This window comes from Phyllostomus discolor, chromosome 7, assembly GCF_004126475.2.
Source record: "Phyllostomus discolor isolate MPI-MPIP mPhyDis1 chromosome 7, mPhyDis1.pri.v3, whole genome shotgun sequence".
Taxonomy (NCBI): domain Eukaryota; kingdom Metazoa; phylum Chordata; class Mammalia; order Chiroptera; family Phyllostomidae; genus Phyllostomus; species Phyllostomus discolor.
In genome coordinates this window covers 113,222,745-113,236,888 of record NC_040909.2, presented here as the reverse complement: position 1 = coordinate 113,236,888, position 14,144 = coordinate 113,222,745, and the positions used below count along the sequence as shown (strand labels likewise).

Genomic DNA, 14,144 nt, shown 5'->3' with positions numbered 1-14,144 from the left:
TAAATTAGCCCCTCGGAGACAGGCATCTTAAACAAAAATGAAGGATTTCTCTCCTCCTCCAGAGATAAATGCATGAAAAATATAATGTCTACTGTAAAAACATGGGCACTGTAGGAAAAACAAAGAAACAAAGAAAAACAAAAACAAAAGAAAAATTCAAAGGCAAAATTCAAAGACAAAAACAAAGAAAAATTTTCCATAATCCCACAAAGAGAAGCACTAATTATTTTCTCAAATATCTTCCTAGTCTTAGTTCCATGCATTTAAAAACGCCAATTTCATAGTGTATACAGAATTTTGTACTTTACCGTTTTCACTTAGCAACACAAGCATTTTTCATGTTATAAAAACTTAATAGAGATATTTTAAAGGCTGCATAATAGTCATACACTTTAATATACTTGATTTTCCCCTACTGTTGATATTTAGGTCGTTCCAGTTTTTATTATTACACATAATATTGGAACTTTTAAAAATAAAGTAACAAATAATTTTGTGCACGAAACTTTTTCTATATTTAGGATTATTCCCTTAGAATAAACTCCCAGAGGTGCAATTACTGAACCAAAGGGAATGAACATTTACTTCTACAGTTCTTGATGCCCTCTACCAAATTGTGTTTCCACATGTTCTCCCAAAGTGAGGGAGGGTGCCCCATATTGGTGCATTTTTCTGATTTTTTCTTAATCTTTGCTTAATTTTTCTTAATCAGCTCAGCAACCACAGTACTTGAGTTCTGGCTAAGAAAGAATTCAGAGCCAAGACTCAAACTCTAAGAGAAAGTTGATTTAGAAAGTCACAGAGGTGGAAGTGAGCCTTAGAGAAAATGGGCCCAGGAATCAAGTTGCAGGGGCAAAAGAAGGGCTCTTGGAGCTCAGGAGAAGGAGAGCGACAAGGAAAACACCCTTGGGAAAAGGGGTGGGGAAAGGCCCAGGCAAGATCCCTAGAGAGCTGCACTGGATCCTCTGGATTGAGGGTATTCACCTGGAGGTCTCAGGGGAGGGTCTCAGTCGAATATGCATCAGCTTTCCAGGTGTGTCCTTGCAAGGTCATGATTTCTACTGATTGGTTGGCACCCAGGCAGGGGTCATTAATCAGTGCAGCTGGCTCTGATGTCAGTCATGGCATCGCTTTTCTGATTTTGCTGCTTTTCCGGGCCTGGAGCTAAAACACAGCTGCAGCCTAGATATTATCCCTAGAGGTTAATGCTTAAGGGAGTGGTCATGCAAGGGCCTATGTGAGGGTCATGCGAGGCCACTCTTTGGTCCCTTGTTCCTCTTTCGAAGGGGTCTACCACATGACTGGTGACATGCCAGGGGAAGAAAGGTCAGGGGAAGGTCTGAACCTAATGAGCAGCTATGATATGAAAGGTGAGGGTGTCTAAACTGCACAACCAGTTATATGAAAGTTCAAGGGATCTAAACCGTATGACCATCAATGTGCTAGGCAAAGGAAAGGTTACCCCGGGGGCGAGGTCCTTGTTTGCCCAACTTTGCCCATTGCTAGACACCTGGGGCTTTCTGCCTTGGTGACCTTCTGTAGCTGACCCATCCTCCTTGCTCTGCTCATGCCTGCTTAACTACCCGCCACATGTTGATGGAGATGTTGACCCCTAGGCTGGGAGAACCCTCCCAACCACGTGGGCACACATTCATTCCACACCTGGGGTGAAGCACCTACTAAGTAGTAGCTGGTACTGGGAATCAATAGTATAGGGAGGGAAATAGATTCCACTGTGCTGTGGAATCCAGCTTGCAAGGGATATTGGGACCATTGCAGAGAATGCGCGGGAGGTGCCAGCAAGCACCCTCTGAGCCTTTGCTGACTTCCTCTGTATCCGATGCGGAATGTCAAAAGTGACCATAAAACCAAAGGAGCATTCAGTCTAACAAGGCATTTTCTTCTCTGTGAAGTAGCTCAGTCCACTCACAGGTCCTGGTAAGTTTCCAGGTTATAGCTGGAAAGATACAGATTCCTTAATAAACACTTATATACTCAGAGTTTTTAAGAAGGCTGCAAATGGAGATCTCAAATTTCCTAAGTTGTTTTCTGCAATACCGTACCCTGATAATCAATATTCATTGCAGTAGAGAGAAAACATTGCAACAGCCTGAGGTGACTTCCAAATTGCCAATGAGATTAAATTACATTTGGAACCATTTTCCTACTAAGGGCTATGCTAGTCTATTCTGCTACTTTGTCAACTGGCAACGCATGTATTCTGTCTCATTTGTATGCTAATCCCCAGTTTTCAGGGATTCCAGTTCCGTGATGAATTGGAATTTGCTGTAGAATGTTCTGGAACTTCCTACTCTATTCCCACCCCCCACCATACCCCCACCCTCTGAAAGCCCACACTCCAGGCCTTACTGCTGTCCCAAAAAGGGGTGTGCCTTTGCAGGGATTCTCTTGCATTTGGTCCTAGCTGGCTTGCACCCTTTAGCAGAACCTGCATCCGCAGATGCTGCGTTCACTTTGGAGGAGTCACTGTCCCTTGGGTTCTGCTCTGCATCTGTTAGAAGTGATGAGATGGAGGCAGGCTGTGGGCCTGCCGATCATACACAAATTAAGGCTGTCTTTGGTAAACTGAGTAAAACCTGTAGCTGGATTGCAAGTGTCAGTATATAAGTTCTTGGCCGAATTCCTATCACTCCAAGGCTCAGAAATTCAAACGATTTACTAAATGCAAATTCATAATGTTTGTCATAGTGTATGTCACCTCCATACACTACTAACTGGTTGAGGTGAAGTTGGGGGTCTGAACGAGTTCATCATTAGGCTTGACAATGGATGGGATTTAGTTTTTCTTCCTTGATGTTTCTTCCTGTAGTTTAGCTTTGCTATCTACAGAATACTGTTTATGACAAGTTGAAATCCTTTGTACTTCCCGAGATCGGTAGGAAGGACTCTGATGTGGACTCTGTGATGCCGAAATACACTGGAGTAGCCTCCACTTGCTCAAAACAACACAAAGTTATTATCTTACAGTTCTTGAGGTCACAGGTCTGATATCAACTTCCGTGGGCTAAAATCGAGGTGTCCACAGGTTGTGTTCCTTCTGGAGATTTTAGGAGAAAGTCTGTTCTTTGTTTTTCCTCATTTCTGGAACATTCCTTGGCTTGTGGCCCTTTCATCCATCTTTAAAACCAGCAACGGTGTATTGACTGAGTCCGTCTCATGCTGCCATTCCTGTGGGTGTCTCATTCTGCTTCTCTCTCAAAGACCCTTGTATTACATTGCAAACACCAAGATAATCTAGAATAATCTCCACATCTCAAGATCCTTAAAGTAATCGCATCTGTAAACTCCCTTTTACTGTGTAAGTCTATTCATGGGTGCCACGAATTAGGAGGTACACACTGAGGGGACACCACTTTTCAGTCTGCCACACATGCCAAAATGCAGTTGTGTTCCTTTATAAAAAATAATGTTGTGCTATTGGAACATCTGGATGAACAAGCAAAACCATATGGCAGATTTATTTTTAGAGCCTTAAATGAGCATTTTTACATTCTTTTAAATGAACATGTTTGTTTGTTTTTTAAGTGACAAATTTAGGAACACGATTTAGGTCCAGTATTTTGTTATGGCACCAAAACCGCCTCTTGGGAGTCTTAGGCCAGATGACAGCTTGGACCATGTTGCAGCAGATGCTCCCCTCTGGGTGGGGATGGGGGTCAGCCCTCTGCTGCAAAAGGATGGAGACCCTTGTCTGCCCTACTCAGTTTGCTGCCCCTCAGCCCACTGGGGGCAGGTCTGAGTACCCACAACCCATCACAGCGAGACTGTGTCTGAGGAAGGGCCAAGGAGTGCATGAGCAGTGTGGCCAGTTGGGCCATGAATGCTTAGATACTCACTGGGATCTTGCAAATGAGGGAACTGAACGTAGGGATCCATCAATGGGACCACGACAGTCCCAGGGAGAGAATGTAGCAAGAACGTGGAGATGAACTGTCCCTCCTTCTGGTCTGCGAAAGTAACAGAGACCCTTGAAAGAAGTTTTTAACGACAGGACTGCCATTGGTGAGGAGTGAGCACCCGTGTCCGAATGAAGGCTGAAGAGGGAGCCAAGCGGGGAACTGGCGTGTGAGAGTTGGCAGCTTGGCCAGCATCACCTCGCCTCCCTCCTTTTGTCAGTCTCCCTTTGCCTTCTCTTCCTTGGACGAGTTACTGAACTTTCCTGTGCATTGTTTCCATGACCTGTGAACTAGAACTAATTACTGCGCCTGCCTCACGGGTCATTGTGAGAGCTAAACAGTCATTACAAACAGAGCGCCGAGCATAGCGCCTGTCACGGGGTGTCGATAAATATCCGCTGCTGTTATTCTATAGAAGTTTCCCCAGCTGGGACAGGACGTTTTCTTGCAAAATAAAAGAAGGTCATTTCCCATTCAAAGGTCAAGGCAATAGAATCTTTTATTAACTCCTAAGTTAAACTTACCTAGTCATACAGTATATGTTCACCAAGAAAAGGGGGGCAACCTAGCTAGACCTCCAGTTGGCGGAACTCACAGAAGATTCTTGCACAGATAGCTTTAGAGGTTCCTGGCCTTCTTCCCCTGTTGCCTTTCTTGCTAAACACCAGCCCCTCTGGGAAGGAGCTAGAGCTTACAGGCTGCTCTGATGTTCACAGGGCTCAGATGGGAGAAAGATCACCTTTCTAGGGGAGAGTATGGTTGGCACCAGGGGCTCCCCAAGTCTGAACTGTGAACTTGAGCATGCCTGCAGGTGCACTTCGTGCGTTGGGACCGTGGGGATGGCCTGTCTGGATTTGTTCTCAAGCTCAAGTCAGGGACCTTCCGGAAGGAATGTATAGTCTGACCCACAGCAGCTCTCAGGGAGTTTACTTTAAAGACCAGGTTGGAATAGTTTCTAATTATCATATTCATTACTTGGATGTTAATGAGTGCTTTGAAAATAGTTAGTGCTCAAATACTGTTGTCTTGGAATCAGTTGCAATCCCCCTTAGTTGCAATTCTGGGTTAATTGGCACTTTTGATGAAGACAGAACGAACCTCAGAATACCTTTTGTTTATCTTTTCACACCTTTCGTATGAATGAAATCTGAAAGAAAGAGGTTGGGTGTACCCTGGCGGTCCATCACAGAAGATTTCATTTTTGAGTGCGGGCTGTGAACCAAAGGGTCTCCAGTTTGATTCCCAGTCAGGGCACATGCCTGGGTTGCAGGCCAGCTCCCCAGTGGGGGCCACGTGAGAGGCAACCACACACTGATGTTTCTCTCCCTCTCTTTCTCCCTTCCTTCCCTCTGTCTAAAAATAAATAAATAAATATTTTTAAAAAAATAACTAAAAACAAATTTCATTTTTATTTCTTTTAGCACTATGGGGAAAAGAATTTGTTTCTGATTCACTCATGTGATGAATAAGGCATACACAGCTGTAGAGCAACCAGATGAGGAGGTGGGTGGCCATGCAAAGGTTTGCCCTGCGGTGGCACCAAACTCACAGAGTAATCCTGCCCAGCTGTGAGAGTACCGACTGGGACCATTCCAGGCAACCACAGCCTGTGGATGTTTGTATCACAGAGAACCAAAGTAAGGACCAGAGGGACTTCTGTACATCCTTTTTGGAACCACTTCCTGAGTGGCACTTGAATTTTCTTCTCCCAATGATCTTTCTAAATTGGCGTCATAGACACTATGTCACTTTGAATAGAATCCTCGGGGACCTGAAACATTGTGCTCTTCTGATTCTGGAATAAAAATGGGGCAGGGAGGGAGCTTCTAATCCATCGTGATGTGGCCCCTGGGAATTCAGCTCCCAACTCTTGCCTAATTCTCAATTATAAATGTGGACCACAAATGTCACCCTGGAATGCAGCTAAGATTTCTTTCCTGGAGAAAACTCTTGAAAGCAATTGCTTACGCTGGTGACTTTCTCTTAGAACTAACGTAGTGCTTGCTCATTAGTTGTGTTTGGTTGCGCCTTTTCTTATTAGGGATTTGATCTTATCGTGACAAGCCACACTACAGTTTGGGTTCAACCCTTTGCATTGAGCGCCCCATCTGGCAGCATGAGTGATGTCTACCCAAAAGACAGCGCTCTTTTGGCTGCTCCCTCCCAGTCTCCTCTGTGGACTCCTGTTTCTTCTCCTGCTCCCTGAGCATGGATGGAGATTCCCGAGCAGAGTTCCAGCCACAGCACTTGTCTCCTTCCATTCTCTCTGAAGTCTCATCTTCTCTCTGCTTGTTATGGGCTGGGCATGGTGCTAAGTCCTTTCCACGCTGTATTAATTTCCTAAGGTTGTCATAACAAAGTACAGTCAACTGGGTAGCTTAGAACAGGAGGAATTTGTTCTGTCACAGTTCTAGAGGCCAGAAGCCCATAATCAAGGAGTGGGCAAGGTTGGTTCCTTCTGGAGACTTCCCGAGGGCTGTCCGTTCCCGGCCTCTTTCCCAGCTTCCGGTGGTGGCTGGCCATCCTGGGTGATTCTTGTCTTGCAGGTGCATCCTCTGATCCCTGCCTCCACTGCCACATGACATTCTCTCTGTGTGCCTGTGTCCAAATTTTCTTCTTTTAAGGACACCAGTCATTGGGCTGATTGGGGCCTGTCCTAATCTAGTGTGATCTCATTGTAACCTGATTACATTTTCAGAAACCCTATTTCCAAATCAGGTTCACGGGTTCTGGACGGACATGGTTTTCTGCAGGACACCAGTCAACCTAGTGCACGTAGGGGTTTCATTTGATCCTCACGACAACCTCATTGGCCCCATTTTATGGATGAAAATACAGATTACATCCAGATCTTCACCTCTGCTAGTTTCAACTGTTAATGGACATTGCAAGATGTTGTGCTGGTACCTCAAGGTCAACATCCCAAACACAAGCTCATTATTGCCCCCCGCCCCCCAAAGTGTGAAGGCCGGTAACACAAACTCCAGAACCCTGTTTAGGATAGTCCAAGGGTTCTTTGGAAGGGGCTGTTTGAAGACACCTTTGCATAACACTTCACATAAGGTAGAAGGATATTAACTACCCGTATCTAAACATGATGCGTACTACCAGTGACTTGAACTGGTATAAGACAGTGGTAGGAGGAATAATAGATTTAAGAAAATATTAAGGAGGCAGATTTAGTAGGTCTGGTGATGGGCTGGACATGATGGCAAACAGTGGAGAGGTGCCAGAGCTGTCTTTGACTCGATTGTAGGATGATGATAGGGCTATTTACAAAATGATCAAGTTGGGGGGTGGGGGTGGATAACAATGAGTTTGCTTCACATATTATCTTGCATGAGACCTAATATAAAAATGGAGCTGCTTAGTGGGTGATCTCTAGTGGGTGTGCCCAAAGCACCTCCTCTGTAGACTATTAGGAAAGTTACTCATTTAACATATTCTTCCAGCTCTGAATAAGAATGCCCTTATACCATTCCAGATACATATTCGTCCGATTTTAAAAGTGTTTCCAGGAGAGAGCCCAGTGGCCTCCCTCCACCCTCCTCTCCTGGTATGTGATAGCCTTCTAAGCAGGGGGCTGACCTTGACCTAGAATCTAAAAACAGCTCTGTACTGCCTAGCTTCTTTGTCCTCGGTTGGCTATCTTGGGGCCTTGGATGTCCTTCCTGATAGAAGACGCCACATCTTCTGATGAGAGGAGTCAATCTGGTTTCCTTCAGAAAGAGGGTTGAGCTTTAACTCTTGGAATTGTGCCTGCCCCCCAACAAATTTTATGGGTTTGGATGGGAGTCCTTCCTTTCCAACATTCCAAGAGGGAAAAAGGAAGAAAGATATAGACCGTAACGTAAGGAAGCTGGTGAGGCCCCTGGCCACAGGGCCTGCGAAGGGCGGAGCCGGAGCTGGGCTCCTGGGTGTCCCCTTGTTCTGCATTTACCCAGAGATGAGAATGGGGTTCTTCAAGTTTAATTAAAAACAGGATGTCCCTGCTGGGCCTCTCATGGATGTTGCTAAAAATAAAGTAGGGAAGTAGCCTGGCCTCTTCATGGTTTAATCCCATTAATTTGGGGCTGGGGGAGGTGGGGGTGGAATCGGAGCTAATAAAAGACATGATTTGTTTTGGATTGCTGTCTGGAGTTGTCTTTCCCTCTCTGCCCTGTGAAGCCCTGGATTTTGAAGTTCTAATGCCATCAGCGCCAGGCTGTTGGTGCCGTGGGAAGGGAGCAAAGGGACAGACAACTCCCTGAATGTGATTTTGCCAGGCTGTCATGCTCCTACTCACTCTCGGGACCGCTGGGACTCGTCACCCCAGCTCTTTGCTCACTGCTCTCATACCACCCACGGCATAGACCTGGTTTTGTGCACTTCCTGTCTGCGAGCTGATGCACATTTAAAAAACAAAAAACATAAAGCATCTCGTCTGACTGCTATGAGAGCCATCTGTGAATGTGGGTCTCTTAACGGAGCACTCCCTCCCTCCTCAGCCCCACAGGGCACTCAGACGTTAGCCTCTTGCTCCGTCCCAGAAGCCCCGTTTGCAAATACATTCATGTGAGGGCATCCTGACCTCTGTTGTCTGCTTTTGTTTTGTTTTGTATTGTATTAAGCTCCTTATTTCTCTGCCCCAACCCCACTCCTTTTGCCTAATGGCTAACTCTTCTGTTGAGACTTTTGTTGAATGTGAGTCTCATTTTCTGATACAAACCCATCTGTCTCCTGGGTCATTCCTTCATTCGTTCAACCCAGAGTTTTAGGGAATAATCTGGAGGTTATTACACAGCCGACTTCCCATCACAATTCCATAATGATAATTTTATGAGCACCAGCTATTAGAGGCTTAGAGCAACAAGGAGTGCTTCAGATCGGTGGGTTTTACTCACCACCAGAGGACCCAGACATCCTGTAGGTGACGGCTTCCCTAACAATGACTAAGGCATTACGAGAACCACCATACCCATCTGAGTGCTTTTGGCCTTCAATATGGTGTCTCCCAAGCCCTGTGCCAGAGGGTTGGTGAGATATAAAATAAGAAAGAGCATCTCAGTTTTGTGAATAATTGAATCCCCATCACCTAATGCATAGTAGACACTCAGTAAGTATTAAATTATGAATAATCATTTTTTAATTCTCTCAATACCACTGCCTGCAAATAAGGGAATAGCAGTATATCAGAGAAGTAGATGTAGATAATACATTCAAACTTGTTAGCAGCGCCATCTGTGTGTTGCTCACTGGAGAAATGCAAATACCGTAACAGAGCCCGCAAGGCCTGATGGTCTGTCTCTGCCCGCGCTGGAGCCCCACCGCGTGCCCCACTCGCCTGCACGCTCTCGGCCTTCTCACTGTGTCTCCCGCCTCCGTGTCTGCACGTGTGTTTCGCTCTGCTCTTTCCCTCTCTAAGCTCCACGCTTTCTTCACCTCTTTGCTCAGTCTTCGCTCCTCAGGGCAGCCTACGCAAACTCTCCTGACGAGGCCCAGTATCCCCAGCACATCACCCCCTAGAACCACACATCTTCCTTTCTGGCACTGCTTCCAACAAAGGTTTTACATGCATTTCTTTGATTGTTTGAGTAATGCTGGTCTGCCTTATTTATCAGTAAACCCATGACGGCAAGGACAGGGTAGATGTTAAGGCCTGGTATGTAATAGTTGATCAGTAAATATTCGGTGCATGACAGAGGAATGGATGAGGGACTGAGCCCGGGCTGGGGCAGTAAACAAAGAGCAGGCACTCCCCCGACCTGGGGTCTGCGAGTGGGACCCTCGGTCTGCAGGCCCCGAAGTTGTCTGCGGCAGCACGTGTGTATCCAGGAGCAGATCTGAAGGGTTTCTAGGGTGAGAGCCCATCACTTTTGACAGACTGGGAGGTTTCACATAAATATATTGAATTATATGAAGAAAGGGAGAAGGAAGAGAAAAGAGGGTGGGGAAATGAAAAAAAAATTATGAAAAGATAAAGGAGGAACTTTAGAATGAGAAGCATAAGGAAAGGACATTGAGAGAGGATGAGAAGCATGAAGAAGCTGCTGGGATGGGGAACAGTTATTCCTGAATGAATCCGCTAAACTTGGCGAGCCTAAGCCTGTACCAGACCCATGTGAGGGACTCACGGGGACTCAACGAATAGCCAGATCTGACTGCCACCCTCACATCTAAAAGGACAGTGTCCTGGGTAACTACAAGACAGAGTGCGGGGAATGAAGTGATTCAGGAGAGGTTAGGTGGAGCCATTTGAGAGGAAGGGAAATTATACATAGCAGAGAAGGAAAGAAGGCCATGGAAGGCTTCCTGGAAGAGGGTAACATATCAGTCTGCTCTCAGCACATGGATAGAGATTTCAAGGTAAAAGAAGAAGGATAGGTAAACACTCAGATGAGAGTCTAAATAAAGCTGCTGGTCCAGGAAACCCAGGAGTGGGTTGGACAGGTTGCCAGGTGCGCTACAACCCCTGCAAGGCCTCTGAATTGGGGGACTCCTCCTTTAGCCAGTTACAGACGCACAGCGGGTGGCACCCAGAGGTACCAAGTGAGATGAGCTTACTGAGGCCGGTACAGACTCAGGGAAGAAACAACGAACCCCAAAAGTTGAGGACATGACATGCATGTATCCTTAAGACTTCTGCCAAAAAAGTTGCGTTACAGTTTGCTCATCCATGCTCTTCCCCTATCACCCCTGCAGCTCGTGAAGCGGGTCAGCTCCTGCTCCTGTAAAGAGGTCATACTTACATGATCTAGAGCAATGCTTGCCTCCAGATACTGTTTTTGTCGTTGTTTTAAGCCTCCTGGACTTGTGAATTCACAAAACATTCAGATTACTCGTATGTCAGTTTGCCATTCCTGGGAGGTGTGTGTGTGTTCATCAGCTGGCGCTCCCGGTTCCCATAACTGGGCCGAGAGTTACAAGAAAAGCTCCCGGCAGGAGGAAAGGACGCCGAGGAAGGGGTGCTAGCCCTCACGACGCTGCTGGCGTAGTCAGCCTTCTGCAGCAGGGGAAATGGGGACAACTGCCACTGAACAATTTAAAAAGAAGAAAAAGAATGAAAGACTTCTGCTTTCTACTCCTGTTACTAAACATTTACCTGGCCCGCGAAATCTAAGCATCTCTTTTTCCCACTTGTAAAGATAGCTCTCTGTAGCCTTTTCTAGTTCCCCAAGGAGTCAGGTTTCTCCAGCCGCTTGGCCCGTGGCGCACTAACCCCAGCACAGATGGCAGCATGGACCTGGGCTGGAGGGGACAGCAGGTAGGGGGCTGGGAGGAAGACAGTGTGTGGCTTGCTCCTTGCCTCCAGAGCACGCTTCGGCGGACGTTTCCTGGGAAAGCTGACTGTGGCCGAGTTTATCCCAACGACACCCACGGTCCCAGAAAGGCCACAGCTGTGAGCTTGACCTTCCTCCCAGACGGAATGGCTGCGGAGGCAGCTCTCAAGTTCAATGAGGGCTTTGGGTGACTTCAACACAGACTCAGGAAGCCTGTCCTGAGGGGTCCCTAAGGGGTGAGATCAGCCCAAGGGCAGCACACTGGGTGAGTCCCCTTTTCATTCCGGTGTCACCACTGGGAGGAGAACATTCACCCCCTCTCTCCAGAACACAGTCTAGGGACCCGAGGCGGGCTGGTCCTAAACACGGCTGTAAAGTGGATGAGTTCAGCCTTCGGTGTCAGTTTTGCTCCCATTTCCCATCCGGAGGCTGCCCGCCCTTAGCTGCCTTCCTCTCTCTCCTCCCTCCAGTGATTCACTCCACTGCACGTGGAGTTCCAGAACCTTCTATGTGTTTGTGCCCATCCTCTGGCAAAATTTACTTTTTGTGAAACATGTTTCCAGAGCTGAAGTTCCCAAAGTAAATCTGATTAGCAAAGTCATGATCTGGGGATGAACGCAATGACTTTCCGTTTTTCTTCCCATATAAAAACCGTATCTGACAACCGGGCCCATCCTGGGGGTGGGGGGCCCACGGTGGTGGGGAGGCCGGCTCAGCGCTGTGAGCTGAGCTCCTTCAGGGGGGCCCTCTTCTGCTCATCAAGGGTCCGATGGGCCCAGTCTGTCTCAAGCCTGACGCTGCATCATTACTTAAGCCAACACTTGGGTGGCACATTGTTTCCCTTTGGGGGATATTTGGGGGCTTGCCGAGAAGCAGTGGGAGACGACTGCCACGTGCAAGGGGACGACGGGCACTGGACGGGTGGGTGACACCTGCCTGTGAGGCCAGGGCCCTGGCCTGCAGACTGTCAGGCACATGGCATGCTGAGCGACCTAGCTGGAGACCGCAGCAGACACCAACCCGTCCCTCTGGCCTGAGGAGTGTCACCTGCAGCCTTCTCCTAGAAGCAGGGTCCTCAGAACAGCAGCATGGGCATCACCAGGAGCTTGTTGGAACTGCAGAATCTCACCCCCCTTTACATCCCCCACCCCACCCCACCCAGTCAGACTCTGCATTTTCACAAGATTCCCAAGGCGTTCATATGCGCATTGAAGCTTCACACCCAGGGGTCTGGCGGGTCTCCCTGACAGCTGTCACTCCTGAAGTTTCTCAGTGCCACAGCAAAGCTCTGCAGCCATCAGAGACTGTGCATCTGTTTCTGCAATGCATCAGCAGGCTCGGGGCCAGGCCCCATGTGGAAGGGGAGCATTCCCTTCACTGCAGCCCTGTGTGGGGAGATTTAACGATGGGGCTATTGTAGGCCAATCCAGCCTGTGTTTCCCTCTTCCCACTGTGTCGCGTCTGTCCCCAGGCGATCTACAAGATGGTTTCCTCCGTAATGAAAATGCCCGAAGATGAGTCAACCCCGGAGAAAAGGACAGAAAAGATCTTCCGCCAGATGGACACCAACAGAGATGGTAGGTGGCTGAGGCTGCTTTGCGTTGCCCTGAATGGGGGCTGCTAGAGGGGCTGAGGGTGTCCACGCAGGGAAACGCCACTTGGGGACAAGATACTGGCCACAAGGACCTGGCTCACAGCCCTTTCTTTGTAACAGCGGCTCATCCTGCCTGCTCCTCGGCTGAGCAGGACAGAGAAGGATCGGGGTGGGGTCAGGCCCAGGCCAGAGCAGGCTGGGTCCCTGCAGGCGGGCTAATGAGGAAGTGGGGAGGGACTGGGTGTCATTCTACCCAGACCCTGGTGGCTTTCTCCCGGCTGGCCAGGGCATTAGTGGGGTCTCCTGCACACTCTCTGTGTTTGACTTCCTGGAGCCAAGTGGGCCCCCACAGCCTTGGGTGGGTGGGCATGGGAGGGGAGAAAGGGGGCCCTCACAATGCAAACCCAACCAGGTAACACAAAGCGAAGTGCAAAGGAAGGTTGGGCTTCGAACTTCAGAGCAGAAGGTTTTAGGCGTTGGGCTGCAGGACAGCATACAGGAGGCCCCGCCAGCCTTGAGTTTTGGATGAACAGCAAGTGAGTTTTTTCATACAAGAGTGCCCTATGCAGCATGGTGAACATATGTATATGAAAAAAAGTGTCATTTTTTCAGATTCAGAGTTAACTGGGCACGCTGTATTTTATTTGCCGGAACTGGCAACCCTGTCTGGACGTCGAACCTGGATCTGTCGTGCTAGGCCCAGAGCCCCGGGCCATAATGAGCCCTGAGTCACTCACAGCTCTTGCCGTTATTACCAGCTCACCTGCCCTGCTGGGCATCCCCTGCAGTTCTCGTCCATGGTGAGCTGATGGACAGACTGACAGGAGGCTGTGAACTAGAGCCAGCCTCTCTCACCCCACATCCTCGGGGCCCCTGCTGCCTGAGGGTTTGCGAGTGCTGGCCAAGCATGGCCCGCTTGCCGTGTTTCCTCCACAAAGGTGCCCTTGCCAACCAGGACATCTTATCCTCCCTTAGGCACCTGACTCACAGCAACTAGCCTGATTGTTTTGCAAAGACTAGACAAGTATGGGGTTATGTTAATAGTTAATGAACTTGCTGATGTCTGACCACACGTTTTGCTCTGCTCCAGGGAGCACAGGTGGCTGTGTGTGCTGTGCCCAGGCCCAGCCGCCTCTTTAGAATAGGGCTCTGGGAGGGAGAAGATCCAGACGACGGGATAAACCCCAAGGCCAAGTCCAACCCCTGCCCGGAGCAGGACTCATCCAGAGTCTGCCACCATTAGACTCTTCTTGGTGGAAGCTCTTCGCTTCCAACCCCTGGCTGCTGACCTGTTGAGAAAAGTCTGGGCCTGCAGTTCGCTGGGTGACACCTTAGAGGCACAGGGTAGTTAGCCAGAGAGAGCTGGTTGTGCAC

At 48.4% G+C, this 14,144-nt stretch overlaps 1 protein-coding gene across 5 annotated transcripts in view; it reads left to right on the top strand.

The window, feature by feature from the left end:
* NCALD (neurocalcin delta) overlaps positions 1 to 14,144 on the top strand; it is a 341,169-nt gene that overhangs the window by 323,168 nt on the left and 3,857 nt on the right. For all 5 annotated transcript variants that reach the window (XM_028533999.2, XM_028533998.2, XM_036031320.1 and 2 more), the window contains one exon: positions 12,648 to 12,753. In XM_028533999.2, the coding sequence (XP_028389800.1) occupies positions 12,648 to 12,753 (106 nt within the window). The remainder of the gene's footprint in view (positions 1 to 12,647; positions 12,754 to 14,144) is intronic.